Here is an 11214-nt window from a genome sequence, read left to right on the forward strand (position 1 = left end):
ATATAATTAATAAATAAAATTCATTATAATAATATTATTAAATTATTATGTAATATAAAAAATAGTCTATTCGCATATTATGATTTAATAACTAAATATATAAATAATAATATAATAAATAAAAAATATAGTTCAGTATAGTTGTGTATGATGTGCTGTTCTATCTAGATATGCATAGGTTCAGCCGCTCTGGTTTTTATTTTAGGTGTAGCTTGAGTTGGATGTATTGGGGTTCAATTAAGGCCTGAAATGTAATCTTGCAAACTGTTTAGTACAGAAAGCGTGCAAGTTAGTATGCAGTTAAAGTCAGCTCTGTCATATATCCAGGTGAACGACACGAGTATCGAGGGTCTGCGTCACGCGGAGGTGGTGGCGCTGATCAAAGCGGGCAGCAGAGAGACCCGTCTGCTGGTGGTGGATCCCGACACAGATGAGCTCTTCAACCGACTGGGTATCGTGCCCACATCTATTCATCTTAAAGGTACAGCACATGTTTGCATATATGTGTCCGGGGAGTTCTGGGAACGTCCACAGAAGGAAACGAAACTGGAAAGACGATATTGAAATGCTTTGTATTTACTTAGCCTCACCTGACTGCTACTGTGATCACTATTAGGAGAGTTTATGCAAAACACGACTGATGCCTTATGCAAACGTTTGTAATGTTCAGTGCACATAGAAACTAGCCCTAGTTCATAACTAGGTGGCGTGTCAGTAATCATCTCTCTCAAACAGAGGACTGTGTGGACGGGCCAATCATAGAGAGTCCTGAAGCGACGTGTTCAACCACACACAGCACTGTATCTGCTTCACCGGTCCCAGACGCCCACAAGATCTCTCCACCAATCATCAACATCACACTGACTGACCCACCAATCAGCAACGGCTCCCCAAGACACCAGAGTCACAGAAGCTCCTCCTCTCGATCCACATTATCAGAGACCAGCGCTGAAATCAGCAGCTTCGACAGCAGCAACAAGGTGAGTGCAAGTACATTCACTGTAACATACCTTGAGTGGCTTATTTTTTTAAAGTTGTACAAAAACAATGTTCAAATATTTTATTATTATTAATATAATTATTAATATAGCTGTTGTTGTTGATGATGATGATAATAATACTGTATTAATATAATATATAATTAATTAAATAAAAAAAATAATAATTGTATATATTATATGATATTATCATTATTATTATTATTATTGTTATTATTATTACAATTATAATTTATAAATATGGTATGTTATTAATGTAATAAAAATGTTGTTGGTAACAATAATAATAATAATAATAATAATAAATAAAATATTGTATATTGCATACATAGTATTCATTAATCTAAATAGTTATTATTATTATTATGGATGTTTTTGTTGTTGCTTTTTTGTTGTTGTTTGTTTTTATTATTATTGTTGTTGTTGATGGTAACAATTATACTACTGCTAATAATAATAATATAATTAGATATATTATTATTAATAATAATTATTATTGATAACTAAATAATAATGTATTCATATGATATATTTAACTTAATAATAATTTTTTTTGTTGTTGGTAATAGACGAGACGGATAAAAAAGTATATTTAAAAACTTTAATGTTAGGTGGGATTAATCGCGATTAATTTCAGAAATAAATGTGCGATTAATTAGTACTTTTTTTAATCCATTGACAGCACTAGTACTTATTAAAATACATGAAAGAATATGTGATCATATCACATTCTGTAAATGGACTACTTGCACTGAGCCTCGTGACGTACTTCCGTTATGAAATAATACAGCTCAGTTATTTCCGGTTATGTGTATTTTCAGTGTGCTGTAATCATCAAATTTACTTAAACGCCTATTGAAATGAGAGTCTGCGGGATGATTTATTTATCTGTATTAAATATGTTAGTCACTATTCTGTGTCATTTTTCATTCACAATCATTTCACTGTATGCAATGCCAAAATATGAATATTCAAAGTAGTCGCACTGTCAACGTGTTACTGTTTAAAATGAATTCAATGTTTAACATCATTACATTTCTTTAAGGCAGTTACCGCACATTCTTTCAGCCACTGGAATAAGAGCACCAACCATTCACATTCATGTAAAACTGTAAATTCAACAGATATGAAATATGATCAGTAAGAGAAAAATACTGTTAATGAGAAGACAAGCGCTGGACTGCGGCAGTGGCGAAATATATTTATTTATTTATTATGCAGAATGAACATTTGGAAAGGGAAATATATTTATAGGAACATTTCAGCAGGTTGAAGATAATTCATGTTAACGCAGAGAATATGATTAATTGTTTTTAAAAAATTGCCAGCTCTAAAATGTAGTAATGACCTGCTTTCTCATGAGAAACTGTCTGTATGTAAGTGCGCTAAATGCTGAGCGGAAACGAACGCGGAAGTAGTTGTGCAAGTAGTCCACTATGGTAAAAACATGTATGATTATTTTTGGCTCAGAAAAACATGAAATTAAACAGGATACATTCTAATGTATGAGGAAAAAACTACATTTAAAGCTGTATTACACTTTTATTGTTTTTGATGCTTGAAACCCCCTTTTCGTCTTTGACCCAATAATAAAAACATTAATATGAAATATATTTGATTCATTCATTCAAATAATATTTATTATTATTGGAAACAAAAGCAGCAAAATGTGAAATGAAACGTAATGTGCAAAGCAGGCACGGAAGGAAATATTTACTGTAATGTTCCATAATGTGAGCTAAGATTATTGATTTGATAAAATACTTAAGAGGCATAATATATTTTGATTAAAACAATAATGCATGCAAATGAACCCCTGTGTTGTGTTTTCACAGCTCACAGATTCTGACCATCACTCCAGCGATGACGCCCGTAAACCAAAGCGAGATGTGAAATCTGAGGATCCGTTCTGGGAGAGCGGTCTGCATCTGAGTCTGACCGCGGCGGAGGCCAAGCAGAAAGCCCGGGCCAAACGGCCCAACAAGAGAGCGCCCCCGATGGACTGGAGCAAGAAACAGGAAATCTTCAGCAACTTCTGAGCAGCGCACACATCAGAAAGTTCACCTCAGTTCTAGACAGATTCCACCGGCACACAAACCAGACCAAAAACATGCAGCTTACACCAGATTAGATCAACCTCCTGAAATGAGTGAGATCATCAAGAAAGGATGAGAGAAAAGGTTTGAGTGCAGATCTGTGTGCAGAAATGCAGATCTGAAAGTATGTTTTGAACAGGTTTGTTATTGTTGGATATCATGTTATGGGTTTAACGGAGCTTAATTGGGCATTTTGTTACTAGTAGGTGTTCCACATTCAGCCAGTTGGTTATTTCACCCAATAATGCACAAGCTCCCTTCTTGAAGTCACTTTCCTGCCATCACATTTCTTCTCTTTCTCAGAGATACTAATGCAACAGCAGTTCCCACAAACCAGAAAATAAGGAAGGAATGAAAAGAGAGTAAGAAAACGTCATTACAGGGCAGAAACAGTAAGAAGGAAAGACATACTGAAGGAAAGGTGAAGAGAAAGTGTAATTGCAATAGTTAAAGTCAACAAAAGATGGCAACTGAACATCGAGCTGAGAAGCCAAAGGTTGTAGGTTCAAATCCCTGAAGAAAGAAGTCATGATCTTGCACCATTAAGAGAAAATGTACAGTAAGAAGAACGGGAAGAGAAGGTTCAGTCCGAGACAGTAAACACATGTGACCAGATAGACATCTGATTTGAGTTCATCTATATGCTAATATTAGGGCTGGGCGATATGGCCAAAAACTTATCACGATAACATTTTTCAAATCAGTCGATAGCTATGATTATCACAATAAATTTCAAATCTTTCAAATATTTCTTTCAAGTTTTAGGATTTTTGCTCCTTAAGTGAAAGTTGTAGAAACCAGACGGTTCATTGTGGTTTTAAAATACTCTTTATGATCAGAACATGACAGACACTTCACGTACACTTTTCCAGTCATTTTTTCTTAACAAAATAAATATCTTAATTAATTTCTGCATGTTCTAATGAGTGATATTGTTTCAAATCATGAAACAGGTTTGTGTTGCCTGACTTTGACGCGTATCTTAAGCACAGTTTGCAGTGCCGGCTGCAATATTAATAATATTACATTTTTTTTGTCTCTTAGAAATGCATATTTGACAGTAGCTTGAGTTAGGATGCAGATCAAAAAATTATGTTCATTATCAAAAACATCTGTAAAAACTGTAACCTCATTCTTATATGGTGAAATTTCATTATTCTGACTGTTTTGAGTTTTATCAAAATTAACCACTGGTCTTCCATAGTTGCATACATTTAGATCATGATAACCACAGTTAAAACCACTCATATAGCACCTCAAATACCATGCATGTAACTAAATGGTTTCTAGGTATTTGTATGAAAAACAGTAGCCTAAATACATTTAGTATAAATGCACAAATGCTATAATCACAAACAAAACTGTCATTATATTACATTACTCCTTTAATACATGTCTAAGTTAATAATATAATAAAATTCGATATTAATATCCTACCTTTCAATACCGTACAGTTAGTGTTACTACAGTTAATCCATGGTAAATGATGCGGATAAAGGAGTAGCGCTGTTTCGTTCCGCTTTTGGCGCATAAACATTATATCCAACATTTAATGAACTCTTGTTATCATTATATCGAGGAAAATTATATCGCGATAATCATCGTTTTATCGCCCAGCCCTAGCTAATATACTCCTAAATCCTCACAACATTCACTATTAGCAGACATAGCTACAGTTAAACTCTATAATCTTTAGGTGCGTCCCAAATCGCGTACTTGTGCACTATTCTATGACATTTTGTAGTATAAAAAGTGCGAGTAGTGCGTTTGCACTGAAAATTCCAAAAAGAAAAAGTGCACATTAAATACCCGGATGAAATGCACTTAACCGAAAAAACAAACTCGCGTACTGAGTAGGTACTACATTTGAATCTGGATTTAGCCTACTTTAGCCCTTACAAGAGGATGTTCTATATAGGGCGAATTCCAAACTGCTTTTTTGCACCCTTGAAGGGCACTTCGGGAAGGGGACGCCATTTGTAGGGACGTTCCAAATAGAAGTGAACAACTTCAATCAATCCCTTCACGAAGGGCCCTTCCAGAAGTCTGTTAGCGAAGGGAACATGTGATGGTCACGTCACAGAAGTGATTCCGTTTGTGATCATGTGATCTTCGGTCAGGAGATATTGCGATGATTTTTAAAGCAAAGTTTGGATTGATTTCGACTTCACATACAAACGTAAGTAGAATAGGCTAATTACATTTGTCTAGTTTAATGTAATACAAAATATTTTTCGTCAGAGATAGAAAAATTATTTAAGACGGTAGTGTAAGCAAATTTAGTTTGAAAAAGTTTAATTGTAAATAAGACACAATTTGACAATATTTGAATAAAATAATAATAATAATAAGAAATAATTATTTTCAACGACTGATGGACGGTGCATGCACGCGCAGCATTGTCAAGGTAACATTTGGTCAGTCAATCCCTTTGTTAAGGTAGTTCAAAACGCTTATAGGAGACAGTAATGCCCTGCACCCTTCAAAGAACACACTTCAAGTGCTCTGCCCTTCAAAGGGAGTAGGGCCTAGGGATGCTCACTTCCGTTTGGAATTCGCCCATAATATGAATATGGGTAGTATGAATGAAATTCGTATGTGCTACATCCACCATGTTGTTACTGTCACATGATCTTCCAGTGTCAGTTGCATCGCTTCACTTCCATGCTCTCCTGTGGCCTCATGGGATAGTAAAGAAAGTAGCTGATCCGGGTACTTTCTGCTTACTGTTTTTCGAATACTATGAATTCAGACATACTCACCTCACATACTGTTTTTCGCCTACTATGTAGTAGGGAAGCATGCGATTTCGGACGCAGCGGAAGTGTGGAGTGTTGGACACTTCATGCACTCAACTGTCGCAGCTTTAATTATGTAGCGAAGGGGGAGGAGCTATCAGACTCTGATTATGAATTACAAAATAACCTTATATAATTCATACACTCCATGGTTTAGCGCATAGTGCATAGTGCCTCATTTGGGACGCAGCTTTTCTCTTCCAGGAAAACGGATAAAAAATATCGATGACATCATCCTGCACCACACAAATTTTTGTCCAATCGGGTGATCTCTAGAATGAGCATACTGGCTAATAGCCGTTTTCTTTAACACTGAAGGAATATTCATGTATTTATTTTCTTACCATGTTCTCATAAATGCTGGTTTAACATTTCTACATGATATTGATGGTTCATTATATCACACAGAGTATTTACAGACATTATATTATATTTTACAGACATATTTTAGATCAATATTAACCAGTCAGTGAACCTCAACTGTTTTTGACCTCAATCTTTGTGTGGATTATAAAATCAAAAGTAAAAACGTCTTTAAAAAAAATACACTAACACATACAGAAATATAGCTATATGTATTAATAATTAACAACGTAATATAATTATGTATTCTGAAAACGTAAAGTAATACAACAGTGTAACTGATTACAGAAAAGCCCTAATATATTTACATCTGAGGCATGTATTATTATTTTAAGTCTCATTAATGTATATAAATTGTTCTTGTCGCCCTCATCTTATGTATGTCCATTTTCTCATGTACTGGGCTCGCCCTCACACACGTATAACCCGAAATAAACAGAGTATTTTAGACTGAAGTTGTCATAAAGTCTGATGCTGACACGGTGCAACTCGACGGTCTCTCTGACGGCTGCAGTTCTTCTGTCGGCCGCTAGAGACACACTGGCGCTGCGGCGCACAACAAGTGAGATCAATGCAGCGGCACGAGACCAGCAGAACATTTAGGATGCATCTTTTATCAGTTATATATACAAAGAGATAGACATTTCCCAATAGTCATGGGTTCATTGTGTTTTAGATAAATGAAACCCTCTTCCTCTGCTCATCTCAGTAAAGTGAGTATCTTTGGTTTCTTTCCCATCGTGTGTTCTCATCTTCTATGATCTCTTAATCCTCCTGTTCTCTTCCACTTCCATTTTAAAGGAGTTTTACAGGATTGCAGCACATGTGAGTTCAGCTCCCTCTCATTAAAGACGGATCCGAGCGGATCCCAGTTCAGAAAACTCTCCTCACCTGTTGTCAGCCAGTACTGTACTAACTCAAGTTAAGAACAACACTGCCCATAATATAATGCAGATACAGAGATTAATCCTGTCGGTGATGTCCGATTAGCGAATGAATCGTTATTCAGGTGAACCGATTCGCGACTCGACTCGTGTGAGGGATGACTGCTAAATATCAGTTAACTAAATATAATTTAATTTTGTTATTAAATGTTTTATCCATATTTAGGGAGAGAGATAACAAAAAAAAAACTTGGTAAAAATATGACAAAAATTTCAGGCACTTTCAGAGGAATGTCTTCGGGAATGTTCATGGTCAACTCAGCTAATTAATTACATTAAATATAAGGTAAATTAGGTGAACATTAGGTAGGTGAACTATTTCTTTCAAAAAGTTTAACCAAGTGTTTTGTGTATGATGGTACACACACACTCACCACTGTTCCTAATGGCTCTGATGTTTCTCTTGCATGTGAGTTTCTTCCTCTTTTTCGTTTGGTTTAGTTCCAGTCCTCCTGTGTTTCACTTTAATAACGCCTACAGTCACACCACACACACTTTAACATCCCACCTTCTCTCACTGCACACACACACACACTTGATTTCAGCTCTCACAGCAAGCCACACTCTCCAGCAAAACAAACTCTGGGTTAAAGTTCAAACTCACTGAAAAGGCCACCAGGAGTCTGTGACATGTTGTGCTTGAGTTTGTTTTTAACCTCAACTTGCAATGCAAATTCACATGTAAACCTGATGAAACATGATTTCAGTGTGAAAACAACTAAACAGGTTTTACACACAAATAAGCGTACTGAGAGTTCAGTAGTTCCTGATACTGTTTTAATATCTTGTTAGTCTTGTGTGATTGCACAGTAAATATAATAGATGAGTTGAACCAAACTTCCTGTCGTTGCTTGTGTGTTTCCTGTATGTGGGTTTGTAGCATCTGAGGTTATGCAGTGAGACAGTTGCAGCTGTTACACACACACACACACACACACACACACATAAAGCTGGGTCATCATCTCAGACTATTAAAACACAGTCTGTGATCAGTGTCTGATGACAAGTGAACAGCACCGTTACAGACTTCAAGATGCTCAAATCGGTCCAATTCTGGATTATGTTTTGAAAGGTGAGTCTCTGCTGTAAATTATCGCCATTATTACAGCTTGTTTGCATAAGTGAGTGACTGATGTCCTGTCAAGATCATGTCATATTTCTTACAGAAAGACAAGAGATCTGGACAGACATTGACGTACAGGAACTTAATGCTGTAATCTGCATTTTATATGTGAAACTGCTGATATAAACAATATTCTTCAGGACAACAAATGACAAGAGAAGCATTTGATTCTGAGTAGCACGGACAACCTGGACCTATTTAGATGCTTCAAGGCAGATGCATGTCTTCTGAATCACTAGAGTTTGCTGGAATTCATTATGGCCAGGGGATTTTTTTAAATCCTGAACTCTAATCCAAAAATATTTGGCACAGACCAGTGTTGCCAAGTCCGCGGTTCTCCCTACTTTATCACTGTTGCTGCGGGTTGTTTTTCATGTCCGCAGATTAAAGCGACCCCAATAATGTGGTATTTAGCCCCTGGAGTGCGACTTTTACCAGGGGAACCCTGTCAAAAACGTGTATTTTACCCCCTGGAATGCGATTTTTAATGGGGAGCCCCCCTCAAAATGCAATTGGGCTAGTTTTGAGTAGCAATTGGGCGGGTTTTGTTGTGAAAACCTGGCAACCCTGCCTGGCACAGACTTTCAGCCTGTTCTGATGGGTGTTGCTTATGGTTTTCCCGCAAATGATCATCAATATCACAAAAATTTCCATTGAAAATGTCTAGCCGTTGTGTCCTTGACTATTCAAGCCACCATCTATCCAACTAAATCCTTAACACGGACACCACACAGGTCTGATTAACCATCAAAAAGCAATTTATTCAAGGAGTGGGACATTCTCGTTTATAGAGTACATTTTACAGAAACTGATGATTGAATTGTGTTCTTTATAAAGAGAAGTGCTACAGATGCTTAGATGTACACTAGCATACTGATAAGAAGAAGTGACGTGACGTGGTCAAGTATGGTGACCCATACTTGGAATTAGTGCTCTGCATTTATCCCATCCAAAGTGCACACACACAGCAGTGAACACACACCGTGAACACACACCTGGAGCAGTGGGCAGCCATTTTTTTGCTGCGGCACCTGGGGAGCAGTTGGGGGCCTTGCTCAAGGGCACCTCAGTCGTGGTATTGAAGGTGGGAGAGAGCGCTGTACATTCACTCCCCCCACCTACAATCTCTGCCGGTACGAGACTCAAACCCGCAACCTTTGGGTTACGAGTCCGACTCTCTGACCATTAGGCCACGACGAACTATCATTAAAAGGCACAACACTCCAATTTTGGTTGTAGTTTTTAAGTTTGTCTTGAAAACTCTTTTATAATAAACAATTTTAAAAAATCAAGAAAACACAAAAAAAACTTGTTCAGCTTGGTAAAAAATCGTTTTATTTTTCCTGGCATGGTAAAGAGAGAAAGGTGTGATTGTTTTTCTTTCAGTCTCAGCAGATTTCCACACGCAGCAATCATCCTCGCCTCGCCATCCATCCAACCGTCACTTCCTGTCTTTGCTTTCAGCTCGCTATTATTTCAAATCGTCCAACCAACAAATAGTCACAAGAAAAAACAAGACGCATGATGAATCCAACAGTTTTATCAGTAAATGTACAAGCAACGTCCTTAAAAAAAAAAAAATCATAAAAATAGCAAAACAAAAAAAAGTGCATGACTAGCGAAAATCCAAATTTAAATTACGCATTTTGCTCCAATAGAATGTAAATGTTGTGAATTCAGTCCTATTTAAGTAACCAAAATTAGCAATAGCAGCAAAACTTAAAAAAAACTCAAAAATGAACCTTGTTGTAAAACTATATTTGATATAGTTGTAGTTTGTTGGATAAGCTGATTAAATCACTAAATATCAATATGGCATTAATATTTATCGGTACAAATACATTCATACACACACTCACAAGCGCGCACACACATCGTTGGTCACAGTTTACAGGTCAATAGGGGTCCAGGAGTCAAGTGTAAGGTACCTTAAAACGATTTAACAACCTATTAACGCAGAATACACATATGAAATGTGAATTACGAAAAAAAATACATGGCAATGACACTAACAAAACACACTTAAAAGCTCCCAACACAGCTACCGTTACACAAATCACACACACGCATACACAACCGAACACATACATAACACAAGTCATGATCATTATACTGTGGAGTTTCCTTTCCAGCTCCCTCGCGACGAGACCGAATCTCTCGAAATCACGACAAGATTAAACTACGGTGTGATTGAAATCTGTAAACTACGATGAGTTTCAACAGCGAACACTGACCAAGCCCAGGAAAAAAACCTACAAGCCAACTATGCAAAAAAGTGAGAAGAAACGTTGGAAAATAAACGATACGGCATAAGAGACGCAAGCAGAGAATCGTGACGACAATCGGACAGAACGACGACAAAGCCGATGATGATGAAAACTGAATTCATAGATGCTCCCTTACTAATGATCAAAAACACAAATTCGCGATAGCGCGCTAACCATCTTTTTTTAAAGCTGAGATTGTTGTCGTTTCATCAATACTAATTATTAAAAAAAGAAAAAACGACGCTAGTCTTTCATAGAGAGTCTCAGTGTTAAAGTCTGATTATGCTATTGCTACGGCAGCGCTGGCCGCTCGTAGTTATTGCAACTTTATGTGCAAGTGTCTCTATGGTCAGTCTGCATGTGAATGCATTTGATTTTTATGCCTGGGATTAACTTGAGATTAAAAGAAGTCGTATAACAGTTGATGTCTAGCTTCCCTCCCTAATCTTAATCTTTATCCCCAGATAACTGTCTATACCTCCCTCCCGTTTAACCTACGACCTCCCTCCCGCTCTCTTAAAGTTTGTTTTTCGCTCTCCCTTGGTTACACTATTCTCTCGTCTTCCCTACGTTTTTAGGTTTATTCCCCATGATTGGGTGCATTCTGTAGTTAACTAGAGGAGTC

At 37.0% G+C, this 11214-nt stretch overlaps 1 protein-coding gene across 1 annotated transcript in view; it reads left to right on the plus strand.

The window, feature by feature from the left end:
- Positions 1-3991, plus strand: part of nherf2 (NHERF family PDZ scaffold protein 2) — a 15133-nt gene extending 11142 nt beyond the window's left edge. The window contains exons 5-7 of the mRNA XM_016506567.1: positions 328-481; positions 736-980; positions 2834-3991. Coding sequence (XP_016362053.1) covers positions 328-481; positions 736-980; positions 2834-3037 — 603 coding nt within the window. The 3' untranslated portion in view covers positions 3038-3991. The remainder of the gene's footprint in view (positions 1-327; positions 482-735; positions 981-2833) is intronic.
- Positions 3992-11214: the final 7223 nt, after the last annotated feature.

Source organism: Sinocyclocheilus anshuiensis, unplaced genomic scaffold (genome assembly GCF_001515605.1).
Source record: "Sinocyclocheilus anshuiensis isolate Anshui unplaced genomic scaffold, SAMN03320099.WGS_v1.1 scaffold274, whole genome shotgun sequence".
NCBI classification, from domain to species: Eukaryota; Metazoa; Chordata; class Actinopteri; order Cypriniformes; family Cyprinidae; genus Sinocyclocheilus; species Sinocyclocheilus anshuiensis.